At 40.7% G+C, this 23307-nt stretch overlaps 1 protein-coding gene across 5 annotated transcripts in view; it reads left to right on the forward strand.

Moving 5' to 3' along the window:
- Positions 1-23307, forward strand: part of mast2 (microtubule associated serine/threonine kinase 2) — a 406821-nt gene that overhangs the window by 194339 nt on the left and 189175 nt on the right. The window contains exons 1-2 of one of the 5 annotated variants that reach the window (XM_059984202.1): positions 7158-7281; positions 7652-7716. The exons of 2 other annotated variants lie outside the window; for them this stretch is intronic. In XM_059984202.1, coding sequence (XP_059840185.1) covers positions 7670-7716 — 47 coding nt within the window. In that variant the 5' untranslated portion in view covers positions 7158-7281; positions 7652-7669. Of the gene's footprint in view, positions 1-7157; positions 7282-7308; positions 7717-23307 lie in introns of those variants that run through there. 2 more of the 5 variants (XM_059984203.1, XM_059984200.1) reach the window with 2 other exon arrangements.

Consider the following 23307-nt stretch of genomic DNA (forward strand, 5'->3'; position numbering starts at 1 on the left):
AACTGTAGTAATGATGTGGCAGTTGAAAATTCTTTATTCAGCCCTGATCGAAACCCAGAGGTCTAATTTCAATATGTGATTCTGTGTGTAAAATACTACTGTGTTGCTTTCAACATATTTTTGCTTATCCTCATATTTTGTGAGGGACCTCGTGGCATTGGCGCTTTTTGTAATGCCTCTCCAAATCTGTCATTCCATTTATATTACAGTGCTAGATTTAAAGACATGCTCTAAGCAAATGAGGCAGCATGGAAACCTCAGTAGGTAGGTATCTATATCTTTGTTTTGTTTATTTTCTCTGTAGTGGAAGTAGATTACTGGCTGTAGTATAATATACTTTCTTTTGAACTGCTTTATGTTTGTGTTTCACAAAGCCGAGGAGACGCAGAACAATTTTGGGTGTTTGCAAATACGAAACTATGTCACTATAATGGCTAAATTAGCTTGCTCTTTTGAGACAATTGGAAAAGGTCTTTATATGCTTTCATGGTATCTCTTAATTTTATGGACATTGCTTCATGATCATCATAGACTGAAGGCTTTCTTCATTATGTTGTGACTAATTAGCCATTGATTATCATAAATGCTGCAGGATACTTTGATTTTTTTCCATGCTTTTCTGTATTCAGTGGTGCTCTATTTTTAAAGAGTTTGCTTAAAAGAAAATGGTATTGCTTCTTGAATGACATTAATGTACAAAACTTGGTATTAAAAACATGCTTGGCTTTTTATACATCAGAAAAGCTCATTCCTCAGGTTAATCAGGTAATTGATTTTTTTCAGTAAGTGTATACCTTTTGGAAAGCCATGCTAGTCTGGTGTTCCAAATGTGGCCAGTTTAACCTTTTGAATAATAATGCTCCATGTTTTCTTATAAGGGAACCAAATGCTAAATTAGGTATGGAGAATTGATGAAAAGAAATGAAAATTACCTTTGAGTTGACTTTTGAAGTAGGTTGAAGTGAGAGATCAAGACGTACAAACAAGCTGGATGAACGCAGCAGGTTGGGCAGCATCCATTGAAAGGAGCAGTCAACGTTTCGGGCCAAGACCCTTCGTCAGTACTAAAGAAGGAGGGGGCAGGGGCCCTATAAAGAAGGTGAGGGGAGGGTGGAATGTGCCAGGTGAAAAACTAATCAGAGGAAAGATCAAGGGGTGGGGGAGGCGAAGCAGGGAGGGGATAGGCAGGAGAGGTGAAGAAGGAATCTAAGGGGAAAGCACTATGGGTGGTAGAAGAAGGCAGAATCATGAGAGAGGTGATAGGCAGCTAGAAGAGGAGGCAGAGTGAAAGTGGGATGGGGGAAGGGAGAGGGAGGGAATTACCGGAAGTTGGAGAATTCGATGTTCATATCAAGGGGCTGGAGACTACCCAGACGGTATATGAGGTGTTGCTCCTCCAACTTGAGTTTGGCCTCATCATGGCAGTAGAGGAGGCTATGTATGGACATATCTGAATGGGAATGTGAAGCAGAGTTGAAGTGAGTGTCAACCGGGAGATCCTGTCTGTTGTGGTGGACGGAATGGAGGTGCTCGACGGAAGCGGTCCCCCAATCTGCGTCGGGTCTCGTCGATGTAGAGGAGGCTGCACCGGGAGTACCGGATGCAATAGATTACCCCAACAGACTCACAAGTGAAGTGTTGCCTTACCTGGAAGGACTGTTTGGGGCCCTGAATGGTGGTAAGAGAGGAGGTGTAGGGACGGGTGTAGCACTTGAGCTTGCAGGGATAAGTACCAGGTGGGAGATCTGTGGGGAGGGACGTGTGGATCAGGCAGTCATGGAGGGAATGATCCCTGCGAAAAGCAGAGAGGGGTAGAGAGGGAAAGATGTCCTTAGTGGTGGGGTCCTGTTGAAGATGGCGGAAGTTGCAGAGGATAATATGCTGGATCCGAAGGCTGGTGGGGTGATAGGTGAGGACAAGGGGAACATGGTCCCTGTTGTAGTGATGGGAGGATGGGGTGAGTGCTGAAGTGCGGGAAATGGAGGAGATATAGGTGAGGGCATCATTGATGACAGCAGAAGGGAAACCACGATTCTTAAAGAAAGAGGACATTTGGGGTGTCCTGGAATGGAAAGCCTCATCCTTGGAGCAGATGCAGCGGAGACGGAGGAATTGGGAATAGGGAATAGCATTTTTACATTTGGTAGGGTGGGAAGAGGTATAATCAAGGTAGTAATGGGAGTCAATGGGTTTATAGAAGATGTCAGTGGACAGTCTATCTCCAGAGATGGAGACTGAGAGATTGAGAAAGGGGAGAGAAGTGTCTGAGATGGACCAAGTGAATTTGAGGGCTGGGTGAAAGTTAGAGGCAAAGTCGATGAAATTGACGAGCTCAGCATGGGTAGAGGACGCAAGCACCGATGTTGTCATCAATGTATTGAGGGAAAAGTTGGGGAGCAGTACTAGTGTAGATTTGGAGCATAGACTGTTCCACATAACCAGCGAAGGGGCAGGCATAGTTGGGGCCTATGTGAGTGCCCATAGCTACACCCCTCGGTCTGAAGAAAGTGGGAAAAGCCAAAAGAGAAGTTATTAAGTGTGAGTACCAGTTCTGCCAACCTGAGGAGTGTGGTGGTGTTGGGGATCTGGTGAGGTCTATTGCCCAGAAAGTAGTGGAGGGCTTTGAGGCCTTCTTGATGGGGAATTGAAGTGTATAAGGAAGTGAGAGATGTTTGCTGTCAGTGCACATTTGATGAGCACATGCAACTTACTGTAATAAAAATTAAATATTCAGATAAGATTTTGGAGGTTTCCAAATTATGATGTATTTGTTTTTGTATGTCGGTTGATTTGCTGTCATGGGTTAAGTTTGAAATCATTCATACAAAAGATTGGGTGCTGACTAAGATTGAGCCTTTAGCTACTTTCACAAGAGAGTACAGTAAACTGTGAATTTTGGAAATCTGAAATAAAAACAGAAAATACTGAAAATAGTTGGCAGGTTTGATAGCATTTGTGAAGAGAAAGCTGGAAATAAGCAGAGATATAAACACTTTTTACATGCAGGTAATGCAAGGAAATGAAGTAAGAACTGAAGGGATTTTGTGATTATGTAGAAGACAATATTTTATCTCAAGACATGGAATAAAATTAAAATTTGTCTATCTAAGCTGTTATTCCTACTTCAAGTGTATAGTGTATGTATGCAAGACCTTCCATCCTCTTATGGACCATTCACTTTGTTCTCTCCCCTTCCCACTTTCTATCTAAGTCATAACTTATTTTATCTTCAGCTCATTTCTGAGCTTGTTAATCTTAAATGTTAAGTTTGTTTCCAATCAGGTGCTACTTGACCAGCTGAGTATTTGTACCTGGTTCTCTTTTTATTATGGATCACTCAAGTGTATTGTTAAATACTGCTGTTTCACATTATTTTATCCAAATACCTGTCCGATATCAACACAGAGTTACGAATGTCAGACTTACAGACAACTCGTACTTACGAACTGAGGAAGGAGAATGCCGCCCGCCATTTTAAGTCATTGCCATTGACAGTGTGTTGAGTGTGTAGCTTTGTATTTGGCTTAAATTTAGCAAGATTCACCCTGAACCCCCCCCCGCCGGGTTGGCTGGTGGTGCAGTGAGATCAGCGCCGGGCTCGAGAACGGAGGTTCTGGATTTCGATCCAATGACTCCTGTACCATCCGTGCTGGGTTGATGTCAAGTTTGCAACTCGACATTGTAAAAAAAAACACTGCCACATCCAGTTTAAATTTCCACGCGGAATATTGTGGAGGATCAAATGGCCAAACCCAGCACAACCCCCATTTGTCCCATTTAACCTGTCTCAGTGCAGTGGTCTTTAGGACCCAGCGAACCTCGGGAGCCAGTGGAGGTCAGGATCCGCCGCCTGCAGTGTTTCTGTTCTGTTGATGGGAAGTGATCGCGATTGAAAATAAAGTGGAAATAATAAAGTGATGGGAAAGAGGTGCAATGCTATCGGTCATTAGAAAAGCGTTAGGCTACAGTCAGTCAACGATTGGAACAATTTTAAAGGATAAAGTGAGAATAATGGAGCATGTGAAAAGCCCTGTCCCGACGAAAGCTACAATTATTACTAAGCAACACAGTGGTTTAATTATTGGAATACATACGTTTCTTAAGTGTTTTATATGCATAGAAAGGTAAATATATACTGTATGCTAAGACAAACATTTGACTAACTGATGCTAAATAATACTGGATATAGTTGTTCTAACTTACGTACAAATCTGACTTAAAGACGGACTCAGGAACGGAACTCATTTGTAACCCATGGACTTCAAAAAGCAATTTTGATATTGAGAAATTGAAATGAAAACAAAATGTGAAAGTACTCAACAAATCAAATGACATTATTGGAGAGGAAAACTGAGTTAGGATGACATTGAAATGAGTTAAGGGTTTAAGGAATTTCTAAGGTACAAAATGTGGAGGGGTTGAAAGAATTAAATGGAAGATTCTCAATAAGAGAACAGACAGGGCAGGTTAAAATCTGCCAGCTTTTCCCTTCACTCCTATAGGAACTTACTGCCCTGAACTGTTCCTATCTCACTTTTAAAAACCTCTCACTGTACTTGTTTTACCTTTACCTGCCTTCTTTTAATCAACCTTCACAGCTTCTTGTCTAATGCCATCAAAATTTGCCTTGCCCAAATTTAGGACTTAAACTTATAGGCCAGTCCTGTCTTTTTCTCTTACTGTCTTGAAAGTAATAGAATGTTGTTCACTGGTCTGAACATTAGGCTTACACCTGATATACGACTTCTTAGCAAGACCACAATATCCATTGATAATCAATGATAAAAGAAACTAAGTTCCTACCAGATGTGCCACACAGTTGTTTGCCTTCACCCTTACTCTTATAGGTACTAGTGCATGGGATACTAATTCAGAGATAACAATCCTAGGGATTTTTTTTAACCTTCTGACAAACTCCCTATGTTCACTTTGCAGGATCTCATCGGTTTTCCACCTATCATTAGTTCTCAGTTGTACAATTAACTTTTGTTGCTTCCCCTCCCCCCACCCCCATAAAATGTTCTGCAACTGCTTAGAGACATTCGGAGACCTCCTTGGCTATGAAAAATGTACCATCCTAGAATCTTGTTCACACAGCAGACTCCACTAGGTTCCACCTTCCTGAGCTGTGCATCAGAGACAATCATTGTGCTGCATCTGAGGCAAGTGGTTCTCTGCCTGGTTTTCTTGTTGGTACTCGGCCTGCTGTGGATCTTATCTCAAATTGCTGATTAGCCATCAATGGGCTCAGCTTCGGCACTGCTCCCTCCTCCTCAAACCTTACTGCTTCTGAATACACTGCCCTTCACTCTCTTTGCATCACACCTGCGGACAACCGGGGTGCTGTTGTTGTGTGGTGGACTGATCTCTACTTTGCTGAGGCCACGTCGCAGCTTCTTACCTACCCCCATGAAGAAGCCCCCACTCTGGACCATTAGAAAATTGTCTCTGACACCATCATTGGCCTCATCAACTCTGGAGAACTCCCATCCACTGCCACCGAACTCCTAGTTCCTTTACCCTGCACTGCTCACTTCTCCCTCCTTCACTTGCGAATCTGCTGGGGTTTGGTGCTCTCAAAGGTCGGGCCACGTCTGCATTGGTGAGGCCCATCCTAAATTGGAGTCCACTTCAACCACCTCCACTCCATCTGTCAAAAACAGAATTCCCCGGTAGCCAACCATTTTGATTACTATTTCATTTCCAGTTCTGAGATGTCGATCCATGGCCTTCTGTATCACAATGAGGCCACTTTCAGGGTGGAGGAGCAGCACCTCATTTTCTATGTGGGTAGCCTCTAACCTGATAACACAAACATTGATCTCTCCTTCTGGTAATTTTTTCCCTTTCCCCCTTCCCTCCTATTTTATTCCCCACCCTTGCCTCTTACCACTGCTCATCTGCCTATCACTTGCTCCTGCCCTTATCTTTTTGGCTTTGCATCTTCTCCCTTCCTTTCAAGTCCTGTAGAGGAGTCTTGGCCCTGAATGTCAATTGTTTATTCATTTACATCAATGCTGCCTGATCTTCTGAGTTCTTCTAGCACTTTGTGTTGCTTAGGGTAGTGCTGCCGTTCTTCTCTGAAAAGCCTCCTAATAGAGTAAAAAATGATATACCTGTTACTGAGGAGAATATCTAGTTGGATAACGTATTTTGTTTGTTCATGAAGAATAAGGCCTCAATTTGAAATTCTGTATCATGCAAGGGAGCCGACTGGATTCGAACTTGGGACATCTTGCTCTGAAGTCCAGCGCTGATGCCACTATGCCACCAGCCGGTAGAAGGAGTCAATTTTAGAAAACCTAGCACATTTATGTTTTCTACATTTACACACTTAGTCCAGCACTCATGGAGCACACAGATGCCTTCTTTGTAGAAGTCGGTGTCCTGGACCTCCCGAAGTGGTCCACAGCAGGAGTGATTGACAAGTTTGTGTCCTAAGGTAAAAGGAGATGAGTTATTAACTTCAAACTTTCTGCATTTTTACTCAGGGTTGAACTGCACGTGCATGTAATTGGAGCTGTGTAACTCACCCCACTTCCGCCTTAGGCTACAAACTTAACAATCACCCCTGCTGTGGACCACCTGGAGGTCCAAGACACACTCACTGCATGCATGTGGAGTTCAACTCTTTGAGTGATAATCCAGAAAGTTTGAAGTTAATAACTCATCTCCTTCTATTGTAGGCCATGAACTTATCAATTACCCCTGCTGTGGTCCACTTCTACAAAGAAGGGATCTGTATGCTCCATGATCGCTGGACTTAGTGTGTTCATGTAGGAGGGGACTATGTTGAAAAATAAATGTACCAGTTTTTCCAAAATTGACTCCTTCTACCTTAGGCCACAAACTTATCAATCACCCCTTGTAGCTTCAAATTGTGGATGATTTATTTGATATTCTAATTCCTATATTATTTACATATCCACACTGTAACTGGCTTTAAATACAAAATCTTTCAAAATAAAGCACACTGAGGCCAAATGCTTGGCAACAGATTTATTTTAGTAAATGATGTATAAGCATCTACAATTTTTAAGCAAATGTTTACTTATGTAGTTTTTGGTTTGAATATCAACCCATGGATAATTATTTCCTAAACTTCTGCATTTTGGACCGAATATTTGTAATATTAACGCATCTTATTGGGCATGTTACCTTTTGAATATTCGTTCCGTGGATCTCTGACGATTAATGGGATTCTGAAATCTCTTGTGCCCCAAAGTGTGTCCGGACACCAGTTTGGATTGGATTGCTTAATTTCAACGTACTGCCATTCAGGTGGCTGTTGCTTTCTAATTTTAGCTCGAGTTGTTATGCTGTTAGTCTGTAGATTGATAGATCCTCTGCATGAGTTGACGGGATTAGTTCATTTGCTTTTTAAATTCTAAATGTTATAGCATGAGTATGCTTGGGATGAAGAGGAATTGATTGTAACAAATCTGGCAACTTCTGAATGTGAAGATATTATTCTCTCAACCATGTAATGGGTGACTCTGATGGTTCATAAGATATCCTGATTTCCTGTGAGGGTTGAACAAACTTGTACTGACTGCTTCCATTGCACAAAACACAGCTGCCAGTATTTTCCTGAGTGATGTCAGTTTTATGTTCGTATTACCAGGACAGCTTATGTTCTCTGTCTGTAAAGGTGTTAGATAATCCAGCAATGAAGAAGAGACGGGAAGGACTTGGGGCCCCACGCTTGCGGATCCAGTAAGATCTCTGTAAATTTAACTTCCTTGCTTTTAGTTGGATGTCTTATCAAATGGATTTAAAGATATTGTGTATTTTATCAATATAATTCATACACTGATCAAAAAATTTTATTAAAGAGGTACATGCTGATTTAATCTGTTAAATTTAATCTGGTAAATTCTGTGGGTGTTATTGACACAGTAATTCTGTGGCTTCTTTACTTGATGACTGAGACACTCATGAATCAATTAAAACCATTTTATTTGTTTGAAATTTTTCTGAAACTGTAGTTAACTCATGTTTTAGACAAGAGGAAATACCTCGTGTAATTATATTGAAGAAAAACATGGCAAGAAATTATTGATCAAGAATTCAATTTATATTATAAAGTTAAAACCATAAATACCTCAATGGATATATTTATGTGAAAATTATCATTCAGCATAGTCTAAAAATATGCTTAAATATAATGAAATATTGTTGACTCACAGGATTCCAACTTGGTTTGCCCTATCTGCATATCGGAATACATTGAAAGCCATCTGACGAATGTGCTGCAGCTAGTAAAAGTGAATGAATGTCATCAGGAACAATTGTAGCTCAGCTTGTTTAAACAGGTTTTATCATTTTTTTCACAAAGCTGAACTCAACGACAGGAAGATCAATACCAACATAATTTTCTCCTAAATTCACTCTGCACTGCAAACCTGAATAGTTTGCTCCAAATTTATAATGGCATGAAATAAACAGAAAGTTCATAAGTTTGTTGGGTACTGAATTGCACAAATAGGCAACTTCATGGGAAAAAGATAATCATATGTTATATGCTCACATAATGTATATGTGATATAATTCATGGAAAAGAACAGTAGTATAATACAAAATGATTAACAAAGGAAAGGTTTCTTCATTCACTTGTTTAATGGTTCTCACTGACGCATTGCTGATTTCACAAGACTTAATTTTTAAAAGTTGACCAATTTAAATAGAAGTTCAAGTTTGGTTAAGGTTTTATCTGTCAGTGTTTAAATGAATTTTACTTTTTTGCTGTTGCAGTTTGTTTTTCCCAAGAACTGTGCAAACACTGAGTACCAGTGGGGTGATCTGAATAACAGGCATTGTTCTAGGGTCGACCTTCTAACAGAATTTTTGTTGGGGTGATACTTCAAACAGTAGGAAAAGGTTTAACCCACTAAATTGTGAATAGATAAAGTTCAGGAACCTTAATTGTATAGTTTCTCCCACCGTTCTCTGAACCTATATTTCTGAAAAAGTTTTAAACCCTGGTGTTAACCCATGTGTACAAGTGTTGGATGAGAAGTCTCAAAATGCAATGTTTTTTGATAAGATTTCAGCTTATGGCTTCAACCTTGTCCTTCTCTTTCTCCATATTTCTGTCTTTTTCCTTCCAGGTGTACCTGCATCCCAGTATTTTCAGTGACATGTTGTTTATAGTTATGTCAAATCAAAATTATATTAACATTGTATTGGCAAACTGTTCACTAATTTGGATTATAATTGATTTTGTGTTTATGGTTACAGAGTAGTCACATCCATTGAAGAAGGTTGTTCATTTAGATTTACTGAACTGTAAAGTGGGAATCTTGCATTGAAGAACATTAGAGCATGAAAATGTGAGAAATAAGAGCAGGATTAAGCCACTTAGCCCCTCAAATATTCCCTGCCATTCAAAATCACCATGGCTGACCTGTTCCAGGCCTCGTCCCCTCTTCTGTGTGAATTAAGTATAGCATAAAATCATACAACATAGAAACAGGCTCATTTAATCCAGTCCCATTTGCCTAGATTTGGCTGATATTCCTTGAAAGCTTTCCGAAACTTTTACCTGTCTAAGTCCCTTTTAATGTTGTTACTATACCTTTTTCAACCACTTCCTCTTTCAGCTTATTCCATATACTGACTATTCTGGGTGAAAATGTTGCGCCCTGAGATTCATAATAAATCTCTCCCCTCTCACCTTCAACCTATGCCTTCTGCTTCTTGATTCCACAAAGTTGGGAAAAGACTATGCATCGACTCTATCTATGCCTGTCTTTATTTTACACACTTTTGTAAGAACACCCCTCATTCACCTATGCTCTGGTGAAAACAATCCCAACCTGCTCAACCTTTCTCCATAACTCAGTCCCTCAAGTCTTGGTGATCTCCTCCGTGCTCTTTATAGGTAAATGCTGCATCATCAATGGCTTGTACAACTGCAGCATAACATCTTCTATACTTAGAGACCTGATCGATAAAGGCCAGTTTGCCAAAGCCTTATTCACAAGCCTCTACTCGTGACACCATGGGTGGAAAAATAGCAATGGTCTTACTAGTAAGCCCTGGGGAACACCACTTGTCCTGGGCTTCCAGTCCAAAATACAACCTTCCACCATCACACACTGCTTCTTACTATGAAGCCAATTGTGAACATAGAATAGCACAGCATGGCCCACAATGTTGTGCTGACCCTTAAACCCTGCCTCCCATATAACCCCCCAACCTTAAATTCCTCCATATACCTGCCTAGTAGCCTCTTAAATTTCTCTAGTGTATCTGCCTTCACACTGACTCAGGCAGTGCATTCCATGCACCAGCTACTCTCCGAGTAAAAAACTTTCCTCTAATATCCCCCTTGAACTTCCCACCCCTTACCTCAAAGCCGTGTTCTCTTGTATTGAGCAGTGGTGCCCTGGTGAAGAGGCACTGGCTGCCCACTCTATCTATTCCTTTTATGTGCCCAATTAGTTAGTTTTCTTTGGATGCCTTGCAGTTTAACTTTCCATTGCAGCCTATCATGCTGAACTTTTATCAAAGGCCTTACTGAAGTCAATATGGACAATGTCTACTGCCCTGCTCTCATCAACCCATTGATTGAATAGCTTTCAATTCCCTGATATTTCAGACACCTTCAGGGATTTTGTATCCTTTGTGTGAAGTTTCTATGTATCTCAATTTTAAATGGCTGTCTTTAATATTGTCACATCTTTTTGCTTGAGATGTCTTTTTAGTAGAAACATTTTAACATCCTCCTTGTTAAGACCTTGTATGTTTCTGTAAGTTCATTCCTCATTCTCTTAAACTCCAAAGAATTTTTGATGTAATTTCTTTAGCTGCTTACAGTAGGCAAGGCCTCATGACCCAATACTGAATAGGTTGGGTTTGTTGTCCTTGGAGCCGAAAAGACTGAGTGGAAGAGCATATTGAGCGATACAAAAATGAGGGGCATGGATAGATTAGTTCATAGGAAACTTTTCCCCATGGTATTGGTATCTGATAGCAGAAGGAACTGGATTAAAATGAGGGCATAAAGTTAAGGAGGGACATAAGGAAGAATATTTTTATCCAGAGGTTAAAATCTGGAGCACGTTGCTTAATGGGGATAAGAGAGTAAAAGTTTACAATAGGTAGATAAATACTTGAATCACTATACCATAGAAAACTGAGGAGCAAGTAAATGGGATTAATATAGATGATTAGAGTACTTGATGGATAACATGAACACAGAGTTGAAAGGCATGTTTTTGACTTGCCTTCCATTTCCCAGCTCTAGGTTAGTAACCTTGTCAAGCTGCACTTTTTCAAATGCTTATACTCGGAAATGTTTTAAAAAATAACGAAGGTTTCTGTTTCCACTACCTGTTCAGGCTAAGTGTTCCAGGCTCCCATAATCCATTTGATGGAAAAGTATTTAATTCACTTTCCCTCCCAAGAATGCTCTGTTTCTCTCCACATTTTCACTTCTCATCTTAGTTTATTTGTCCTTCCTTTCATGTTTGCTTCTATTTGGTTGTTTAGTGCCCACCTAACATGTCTTGTACTATAGAACCTTCTTATTTAGTGTTAGGTGCACTGTCAATTTTGTTATTTTCAGCAGGCATGGAATCATGGTCCCCTATAAATCAGCCATATTTACAATAGTCAGGAGTTCTGCACAACCGTAATGTACTCAATTTGATAAACAAGAGAAAATCTGCAGATGGAGGAAATCCAAGCAACAGATACAAAATACTGAAGGAACTGAGCAGGCAAGGCAACATCTATGGAAAAACGTACAGTCAATGTTTTGGGCTGAGACCCTTTGGCAGGGCTGTGTTTTCTTTTCCATAGATGCTGCTTAGCCTGCTGACTTCCTCCAGCATTTTGTGTGTGGTACACAATTTGATGTATACTACAGTTGCCAATAACCATTACAGTTTGTATTACTTCACTTTGCCAATTTTTGATCCAAGTTATTGCTTTCACTTGGAACCCATGAACTCTCACTTTAATGATTAATCTCCCATTGTAGGGTTTTATCATAATCCCTGCTAAGATCCACAAAGCTTGCATAAAATGCACTTCCTGGTAAGATGGCAGTGTGCTCAATCACAGTGGCCTCTCTGGGTTCAAACAAAAGTCCTTGTCCTTTATGTCTTTATTATGATTGCAGGACACTTCTGGATATTAAGAACTTAAAATGCATGTCTACCCACTAGTGAGTTTCTTGATAGCAGTGGAGCTGGGTTTCATGCATACTGTGTTGCCATCTCCTGCAGCTTTCTACAAGGAGTTAGTTGTCAGTCAAACAAACAGTGTAAATGACAGTCTTGGTTGTTTTTCTTGTAACCACAAGCCCCTGTTGAAGATTGGTAATGTAGAATATTCAAAGTCCGGTTCTCTGGTGCATTTGAGTTACCGACGTTGGGGGAGCTGCGTGGCCTCGGTTGTTGCGTGTACCAGGCTTTTATGCCTCAAGTTGCTGCCGCCTAGGGGAAGAGACACCGGAGGCAGTATGGGAGAGAGCAGAAGTGCGGCTGAGTTGGGACTGGCTCCTCTAATTGGTGCTGCTCTCCAATGTTCGATCGGTGGAAGACAAGCTGAATTGCATTTGTCTGCAACTGCACCAGCATGTGATGAGGACAGCTGCGTATTTGTTCTTGCAGAACCATAGATTTAGGACAACATCCCATACACCATCAATCTAGAGGCCAAGGCACTCAGGATCTTAGGTTATACTAGTTTTTAATTGTGACAGTTTTTCTGATACAGTATGTGCATTGTACTCTGGTTGACTTAGTACTATGTTCTGCATCTTGGTCCCAAAGGAACACTGTTTTATTTGGCTGTATTCATGTGTATGCTTGAATGACAATTGAACTTGAATTTAAACTTGAACTTGAATACTCCTTGTCACTTCTTCAAAAAATATTCACTTATTCACCCAACATATCTTTGCTGAACAAAATCCATGTGGACTTGCCTTGGTTAACTTGAGCATCTCTGATTGCAGATTTTCTGTACCTGAGAACGTTTTCCAATAATTTGCCAATCACAAGTGTTTGACTATCGACTGTATAGTTTTGGCTTATCTCTTTACCAGTTTATAAACAATCATATCCTGTCAGCTGTTTTCCAGGCTAATCCCATTACGCCTGTCGCCAGAGGATTGGAGGCTTGGCAGCTTATCCGCTTCTAAAGATGTTAGCTTCATTATTTCAGCCTCCTCTTGTCATGGTCAACACATTGCATTCAAATTTTGTAATGTCAGTGTGTTTCTCATGTTCCTTTATATGTGAAGTTTTTGCAATGTCTTTATTAGCAATACCTTTTGCCTTCATTCTCATGTTCTCATTTTGCTCCTTGCCTGACATGTCTTTCCAGGTTTTTGAAGTTCCCTTTTTATTTTAATGAATCTAAAATTTTATTCCAATAGCAGGACCATTTGGGATAAGTTACCTTTTTTAAAAAATTGAATTAAGAATACTTTAGACAAGATTATATTTCAGTAGTCCACTAACAACTCATTGATTATGACCAAATACATTTAATCATAAAAGATTGTGCAGTCACACATTAACATGATCTGCTACTCATTCAGATGTATTGGGACCATATTCATTGTGTAACAATGTTTGTGGGTGCTTTGCAATTCCAGTTTTAAACATGATGGTCATCATTCAAAAATAGCAGATTTTGAGGCCATTAGTTATGTCAGTCATTTTCTGTTTGTCAAGTGATAAAAATTGTGAAGAGAAGTTACTTCAAGTAACTTTGTTACTTGAAACATTATTTCAAACTCCCACCGAGGATGAAATATTCTTCTGAATTCAGTGCAGTGAGGAAAACAGAAGAAAATAAAATGAGATCCCATGCATGAGATATTTGTGATGATGAATGAGCTAACTATTGTCTAATGTGGTGATGAAATCAGTTATCTATGTTGTTCATTCAACTAAAAATTTAATGATCATCATTATAAATAACAAAATGGTCAGACAGTCAAATCTAGATGGTTTATTTGCAATTCTGATATAAGGAAATTCCTGGCGATGCCTTTTGCTGATGCTAACTTTAAATACCGACGATTAAAGCTATCCATTGCAAACTTTGGCTCTGTTAAACCCATGACTATCAAGCTCACTATTAATAGAAGCAGACTATATGCTGTAAACTACTGCCCGCTGAACATCAACGGCTCCTCAGTAGAGATTGTAAAGAGCACCAAATTTCTTGGTGTTCACCTGACAGAGAATCTCACCTGGTCCCTCAACACCAGCTCCATAGCAAAGAAAGCGCAGCAGCGTCTCTACTTTCTGCGAAGGCTGAGGAAAGTCCATCTCCCACCCCCCATCCTCATCACATTCTACAGGGGTTGTATTGAGAGTATCCTGAGCAGCTGCATCACTGGAAATTGCACCATCTCGGATCTCAAGACCCTGCAGCGGATAGTGAGGTCAGCTGAGAAGATCATTGGGGTCTCTCTTCCTGCCATCACGGACATTTACACTACACGCTGCATCCGCAAAGGAAACAGCATTATGAAGGACCCCATGCACCCCTCATATAAACTCTTCTCCCTCCTGCCGTTTGGTAAAAGGCTCCGAAGCATTCAGGCTCTCATGACCAGACTATGTAACAGTCTCTTCCCCCAAGCTATCAGACTCCTCAATACTCGAAGCCTGGACTGACAGTTTATTGCCCTACTGTCCTGTTTATTATTTATTGTAATGCCTGCACTGTTTTTGTGCACTTTATGCAGTCCAGTGTAGGTCTGTTGTCTAGAGTAGCTTTCTCTGTGATGTGTTTTTTTATTATGTAGTTCAGTCTAGTTTTTTTTACTGTGTCATGTAACACCATGGTCCTGAAAAACATTGTCTCATTTTTACTATGTACTGTACTAGCAGTAATGGTTGAAATGACAATAAAAGTTGACTTGACTAAATGCGTTTCATTCTGAACTTTAATTTCAGTTTGAATGTTCTATGTTCTGTTGAATGGAAATGAATGATGTGTTATCTGCCACTTGCTGCTTCTTTTCTACTTCTCTATTTAAATTGATTATCCAGTTTAAAATGCAGTGAAGGTTTCCACATGCTGTAAATATTATTCTTAGCCCAGTAAACCTACTTGTACTCCAAATCCAAGATCACTTGTTTGCCCAGTCAACCCAATATTATCAACCATACCAGCACTCGTTTTTGTCTCCTCCAACATGTGCAATGTATCTTGTTTATTTATCAGCTATGTTTCTTTCTTCACACCTTTTTCCATGCAACAATTTCTAAATTAGCACCAGTTAATAACCAACCTGAAGATTAATATAAACATTGCAAATTAATGTTAAATTTCATGAAGTCTGGGCTGATCCCGTCTATATCTTAACCTGATTTTGAGAAAATGTTAGTGAATTTGGACAGAATATGTGGCTGATAATAAGATTTCCTAGTCAGTTGTCCATTATCACAGTTATTGCAATAAGCAAATAAAAATAAGAACACAAGAAAGTAGGAGCAAGAGTTGGCCAGTTTTGAGAGAACAAGTTTCCTAGCACCTCAGTTTTAAGGATCAGCCTTTTATTCTCTAACTACATCTAATTTCTAACTCTCCCACTCAAGAAAACTTCTTGACATTTACATCGTCAAGCCGTTATCCTGCCTAGGATTTTATATGTTTGAACAATTCTTTGAAGCTCCAAGGAATACAGAACCAAACTATCTACCTTCTCTTGGCAGGACAACACTTTCATCCAGAATTAGTCTAGCGAAAATACTTTGGACTGTCAACAATGCTACTACGTTCTTTTTTTTCGTGTATTGAGACCTAAACTGTAGAATATTCCACGTGTGGTTTCACCAATAGCCTCTGCAACTATACAAAACCTAATTATTCTTAAATCCTGCTCTCTTTGCAGTAAAGAGCAAAAATGGCATTTACCTGCTAAACTACGTGTTGGACCTACTTGTTAATTTTTTTTGTTATGATCTCTTTGAACTTAACTCAATTAGGTAATAACCTGCCTTTTCCCATCTCTACCAAAATACCTCATAGCCCACGTTAAAATCCATTTTCCAGGTTTTCATCTTGTTCTGCAGTCTGTCTACAGGACTGTGCCGAAGTCATAGCTAGGGTGCCTAAGACTTCTGCACAGTACTGTATTTGTCAACATGGAGCAGACATCAAATTTGTAAATCTGGCAAGAACAAAAGATGTTGAGATGGTCAAGGGTGGAGTGCTGCGGGAGGGGTATGAAACAACTGGCAGAGAAGTGCTAGATGTGGGTGCAGATACACTCTGCCCTGAGACACCAGGCAAGGTCATTTGATTCCAAATAGTTGTTTTATTGATCATTACAAAATGTCTCTCTGGTGCTTCCTGCCCCTTCCCACTCTTAGTCCATGATAGAGACCCATATTAGGATCAGGTTTATCATCACTCACGTTCGTCATGAATTTATTTTTGTGGCAGTGGTACAGTGCAGTACACATAAGATTACTACAATACTGTGTAAAAGTCTTAGGCACGCTAGCTATGTATATGTGCCTCAGACTTTTGCACAGTACTGTATATTCTATTGGAAAATAACAATGTCCAGATCACTACACAGTCTTCCTGAAGAAGGGTCCCAGCCCTAAATGTTGATTTTTCGCTCTTTTTCCTAGTTGCAGCCTGACCTGCTGAGGTTCTTCAGAATTTTGTGTGTTGCTTTGAACCTCCAGTATATACAAATTTTGCAGTGTTTGTGACACACTTCTCCACTTATTTTCATATCACTAGTAAATGTAGGAACCTCGTATTTTGCTTGATGCTACTCTCTCTGGTGTTTGTGTGGTGCTGCCCCTGGTGTTCTCTCAGTAAAAGCTGGACCAAGGCAACCTACCATTAATCTACAGTCGACGCTACTCAGGAACTTGGGCAACATTACTTCTTTATCTTTGTAACTTTTTCTGCTATCATAACCATATATGCTATTTGTGCTGTGTGCTACAGTGCTTGCAGTGTGCTGCATGCTGTTGATAATGTGCTTCACACCTTGGCTTCAGAGGAATGCTGTTTCATTTGGCTGTATTCATGTTTGGTTGAGCACCACACGCACACAATGCTGGAGGAACTCAGCAGGCCAAGCAGCATCTATGGAAAAAAGCACAGTTGACATTTTGGGCCGAAACCCAAAGTAGAAGTAGATTTGAAAGGTTGGGGGAGGGGAGAGAGAGAAACACCCGGCGATGAGTGTAACCTGGAGTGGGAGGGATGAAGAAAGGAGCTAGGAAGTTGATTAGTGAAAGAGACAGAAGGCCATGGAAGAAAGAAAAAAAAGAGGGGAGGAGGAGCACCAGAGGGAGGTGATGGGCAGGCAAGGATAGAGCCTAGATGCTCGGCGAAACGATCTCCCGATCTGCAGTGGGTCTCACCAATGTACAGGGGGCTACACAGGGAGCACCAAACACAATTTATGCCCCTAACAGACTCACAGGTGAAGTGTTAATTCACCTGGAAGGACTGTTCAGGGCCCTGAATGGTAGTGAGGGAGGAGGTGTAGGGGCAGGTGTAGCACACGTTCCGCTTGCAAGGATAAGTGCCAGGAGGAAGATCAGTGGGGAGAGACGAATGAACAAGGAAGTTGCATTGGGAACAATCCCTACAGAAAGCAGAAAGTTGGGGAGGAGGGTAAGATGTGTTTGGTGGTGGGATCGTTGGAGGTGGCGGAAGTTTCGGAGAATTATGTGCTGGATGCAGAGGCTGGTGGGGTGGAAGTTGAGGACAAGAGGTACCCTATCCCTGGTAAGGTGGTGGGAGGATGGGGTAAGAGCAGACATGCGTGAAATGGAAGAGATGCACTTGAGGGCAGCGTTGGTGGTGGAGGAAGGGAAGCCCCCTTCTTTGAAAAAGGAGAGCATCTAGAATGAAAAGCCTCATTCTGAGATCAGATGCAGCGGAGATGGAGGAATTGAGAGAAGGGGATGGAGTTTTTTCAAATAACAGGGCAGTTTGAGTTATAGTCCAGGTAGCTGTGAGAGTCTGTTGGTTTATAATAGACATCAGTGGATAAGCTGTCACCATATCTCTTCCATGTCACACACATCTGCTCTTACCCCATCCTCCCACCACCCTACCAGTGATAGGGTACCTCTTGTCCTCACTTAACCACCCACCAGCCTCCTCATCCAGCATATAATACTCTGAAACTCCAACTGGATTCCACCACCAAACACATCTTCCTCCCCCTCCCCACCCCCACAACCAACTTTCTGCAGGGATCACTCCCTATGTGACTCCCTTGTCCATTCGTCCTTCCACACTGATCTCCCTTCTGGCACTTATCCTTGCAAGTGCTACACCTGCATCTACACCTCCTCCCTCACTACCATTCAGAGCTCCAAGCAGTCCTTCCAGTTGAGGCGACACTTCACCTGTGAGTCTGTTGGGATGATATAGTGTGTTTGCTGCTCCCAGTGTGGTATATCAGTGAGACCTGGCATAGATCGAGAGATTGCTTCGCCGTGGATCTACACTCTATCTGCCAGAACAAGCGGGGATCTCCCAGTGGCCATCCATTTCAATTCCACTTCCCACTTCCATTCCAATATGTCCGTCAATGGCATCGTCCACTGTCGGAATAAGGTCACGCTTAGGTTGGAGGAACATCTTGTATTTGGTTTGGGTAGCCTCCAACCTCAAACTTCCAGGGATGCCTCCCCCCCACCTCACCATTTCCCATTCCCTTTTCCCTCTGTCATGTTATCTCCCTGCCTGCACATCACCTCTCTCTGTTGCTCCTGCTCTTACCCTCTTTTTTTCTTTCTTCTATGGCCTTCTGTCTTTTTCACCAATCATCTTCCCAGCTCTTTGCTTCATCCCTCCCCCAACTCCAAGTTTAACTTATTGCCTGGTGTTTCTCCCCTCCCCCCACCTTTCAAATCTGTTACTTTTTTCCATAGGTGCTGTTTGGCCTGCTGAGTTCCTTCAGCATTTTATGTGTGTTGCTCGGATTTACAGCGTCTGCAGATTTTCTCTTGTTCATGTATGGTTCAGTAATAATTGAACTTTATATAAATACACTATATCTATGTGTTTCCCTCTATGAACTCTTCTTTCGACGTCCTCATAGAAGTCAGGCAGATTTGTTTGACAGAGCCATATTGATTGTGATTGATTACATTCATCTTTCTTAAATGTTTGGCTCTGCTCTACTTGATTATTGACTTTTACATCTTAAATAACTACCCTATCATTCCCTGCCTTTTGCCTTCTTCCTTCTTCCTTTGTGAACACAAGTCACAGAGCCTGCTTCCAATTATCTGGTAGTCTCTTGAAATTTAGTGCATTTAAAATATTTTCAACCAATGGCTCCACCATCTCTGCTGCACTTCCTCTAAAATCCTAATTGTGTATCATTTCTCTTAAAATTTATCCTTTGTTATTGTAAGCTTTAGAATATTATAGAACTTGGAACATAGGACATTACAGCACAGTACAGGTTCTTCATCTACGATGTTATGCTGATCCTTTACTCTGAGATCAATCTAGCCTTTCCGTCCCACATAGCCTTCCATTTTTCTTTTATCTATTTGCCTATCTATGTATTTGCATCTGCCACCACCCTTGGCAGTGTGTTGCATGCACTCTCCACTCTCTGTGAAATAAAAAAACTTAACTCTGACATCCCCCCCCCCCCCCCCATACTATCCTGTAATCATCTTAAAGTTGTACCTTCTCGTATTAGCCATTGCTGCACTGGGAAAAAGATGCTGGCTGTCCACTCTGTCTAACCTCTTAGCATTTTATACCCATCTATCAAGACACCTCACTTCCTGCTCTGCATCCTCTCTAAAGCTTCCATATCCTTCTGATAATGAGGCAAACAGATCTGAAGACAATGCAGCAAATGTGGTTTAACAAGACTTATTTAAAGCTTACAGTTCTTGAACTCAATCCTCTGATTAAGGAAGGCTAATGCACCTTAACTGCCCTATCAACTTGTGCTGCAACTTTGATTGAAGGACACCCAGCCCCAAGATCCCTCCCCCTCCACACACTGTTAAGAATCCTGTCATTAACCCTGCCTTCAAGTTCTTTCTTCCAAAGTGAATCATTTTATATTTTACACATTGAATTCTCTCTCCTCCTTCGCCATCCAAGTCTACATCCTATCAATGCCCTATTGTAACCTAGGACAACCTGCTACACTATCCACAACACCACCAATGTTTGTGTGATCTGCAAGCTTAACTCACTTTTCCACCTCCTCATCCAAGTCATTTCTATAATTTGAAGAGGAGTCCCTGAACAGATCACTTTAGAACACCACTGATCACCAACCTCCAGGCAGAATATGCTCCATGCATTACCACCTTCTGCCTTTTGTGGGCAAGCCATTTCACAGTCCATGCAGCCAGGTTGCTCTGGATCCCGTATCTCCTGACTTTCTAAATGAGCCTACTATGGGAGAACTTTATCAAACGCCTTACTAAAATCTGTATCCACGTCTCTGCTTTCATTAGTTTGTTTGGTCAGATCCTCAGAGAGCCATGTTAACTGTCCCTAATCAGCTTATGTTTCTCCAAATGCTCAAATCCTGCCTCTAAGAATCCCTCCCAGTAGTTTGCCCACCACTGATATCAGGTGCAACTCACAGGTCTACAAGTCCCAGAATTAATCCTATTGCCTTTTTTGAAGAAAGGAATAACATTTGCTACTCTCCAGTCTTCCGGAATAGTGTCTAACTTATTTGAAATTAGTCTATTTGTTATTTTGGGCAGTTTTTCAATGTCCTGTACAGTGACGACTATGGTAAATCAGCACATTTGTCATTTCTTTGCATCCTATTATAAATTCATCATTCCTTATTCTCATACTTAGCTTTCTATTTATATGATCCATAGAATATCTTATTGTTTGTTTTGGTATCATATGCAAATTTTCTCTCAAGATCAATATTTTCCCTCATGAACTTTCTTTTCTTTCGCTGCTGGATTCTAAAAATCAATAATAAAAGTAACTTGTTGCTTTCACTAGTGAAGTAGAACATTTTTGCCTATTTGTTGTGTTTTGCTTTTCAAGCAGCAATGGAATTTCTCTGGAAAACATTACTCTATCCTTAAAACCAGCTGTTTGCACATTAAAACCTGCATGATTGTAAATAATTACATCTTTTAAGACAGCCATTGATTCAGTGATTGTAAGTCCATTTAGGGCCATTGCAGTGTACTGTACGAGAAAGGCTATTTGGCCCATCAGTTTTTGAAATTTTATTACTTTGCAATGACCCTGCTCTTTCAAATGTTTATAGATTCTGCTTTACCAAACCCCACAGGGGCAATACATCTGTGCCAATTTCACCTTCAAAAATCTCTTGATAAACATTTTTACATTGACCCTCTTCAGTGTGGAGAAACTACACTTTACCAACATTTCACAGTTTTGATAATTTGTTGTTTGTCTTTTTCTGATTTAATGGTGATGGTGTCAATATTTAAAGTCACTGATGTTGCTTGTCTGTGATCAGCAAAAGTACTTGTTCATGAGTACTGATTAGATCAAGAATTACTGGAACAGCAGATTCATCAAATCATGAATTTTAAGATTTTTCTGTCTTCTACTTTCTGAAGCATTAATAGTTTATTATTGTCACATGTACCAAGGTTCAGTGAAAAATGTCTTGAATATCCTCCATATAGATCAGTTAATTACATCAGTGCATTGTGGTAGTACAAGGTAAAAATAATAACAAGAGTGCAGAATAAAGTGTTAAAATTATAGAGGAAGGTTGATAAGGTGCCAGGCCATAATAAATTGGATTGTGAGGTCACAGTCCATCCTATTGAGGGGACTGTTTAATAATCTTATAACAGCAGGATAGAAGCTGCCTTTGGGCTGGTGGTATGCTGTATGCTTTCAGACTTTTGTATCTTCTGCCCAGTGGGATTGGGGAGAAGACAGAGTATCCAGGATGGGTGGGATCAACTGTATGATTATATTGGTTGCTTTAACAAGGTAGCAAAAAGTGCACATAGGATCCATAGAAGCAAGGCTGGTTCCCTTGATGTGCTAAGCCATGCCCTCAACTCCTTGCAGTTTTTTGCAGTCAAATGCAGAGCAGGTACCATACAAAGCTATGATGCATCTACGTAGGCAACATGAGTGAATCTTCAGATGCTGAAAATAAATTAAAACACAAAATGCTGGCATAACTCAGCAGGCCAGACGGCATCTATGGGAGAAGGTAGTGGCGACGTTTCGGGCTGAAACCCTTCATCAGGAGTGACCCTTCATCCACTCCTGATGAAGGGTTTCGTCCTGAAATGTCATCACTACCTTCTCCCATAGATGCTGTCTGGCCTGCTGAGTTCTGCCAGCATTTTGTGTTTTTATGCATTTACATAAGATGCTGTCTATAGTTCATTGATAAAAATTGTTGAAGGTCAAAGATGACATGCTGAATATTTTTAGCCTCCAGGGAAGGTAGAGGTGTTGGTGAGCTTTCTTGGCCTTGTCCTCCATGTGGTTAGACCAGAATGAGCTATTGATGATATTCTCATTCTAAGGAACTATCTCGACCTCAGGACCATGTATCTCCCTGAAGTCAATAGCCAGCTCTTTTCTTATGCTGTAAAGGTTGTTGTCATGACACCACCTCACTCAGCTGTCTATCTCCTTCCTGTACTACAACCCATTATTATTTAAGATAAAACTCACTATGGTGGTATCATCTGCAAATGTGTAGATGAAGTTAGAGGAGGATCTCCCTATGCAGTTGTGAGTGTATAGTGATTAAAATAGGAGGCAGAGGGTGCAGCCTTATGGAGTGTAAGTGTTTAAAATAATCGTGGCAGAGGTGCTTCTGCCTGTTGTACTGATTGGGATCTGTAGATCAGGAAGTCAAGGATCCAATGAGTTTTGGACAAAAGCAGACTCTGTTAATCTATAATGGTGCAGTTTTACTTAGTTGTGGAGATGTTGGAGACTGCAATACTGGAATCTGGAGCAAGTGGTCAAGAATTGTTCTGATGCAAGATGTAATCTTAAATTGTCACAGTTCTTTCATACCCACACATGGATGCTGCTTGACCCGCTGAGTTTCTCTAGCTGACTGTTTATATAGCTGTGATTATATTCAAAAACAATAACTACAAATTGCTTTCTTGAGGTCTAAAGCCGGATCCACTTCTGTGACTGCCTCCTATTTTCAATGCTGCCAGGTTTCTTCAGCAGCTGTTTTTTCAGACAATTGTTGTCCCTTGAATTTGATGCACATCTCAGGTGGCTAATTGCATCTTTTGAACAAATAATAGCATCAGACTGTCTGATCGCAATGTGTTTTTTGAACTGAATATAAATATTGTAGATGCT

Source organism: Hypanus sabinus, chromosome 11 (assembly GCF_030144855.1).
Source record: "Hypanus sabinus isolate sHypSab1 chromosome 11, sHypSab1.hap1, whole genome shotgun sequence".
In the NCBI taxonomy this organism is placed as follows: domain Eukaryota; kingdom Metazoa; phylum Chordata; class Chondrichthyes; order Myliobatiformes; family Dasyatidae; genus Hypanus; species Hypanus sabinus.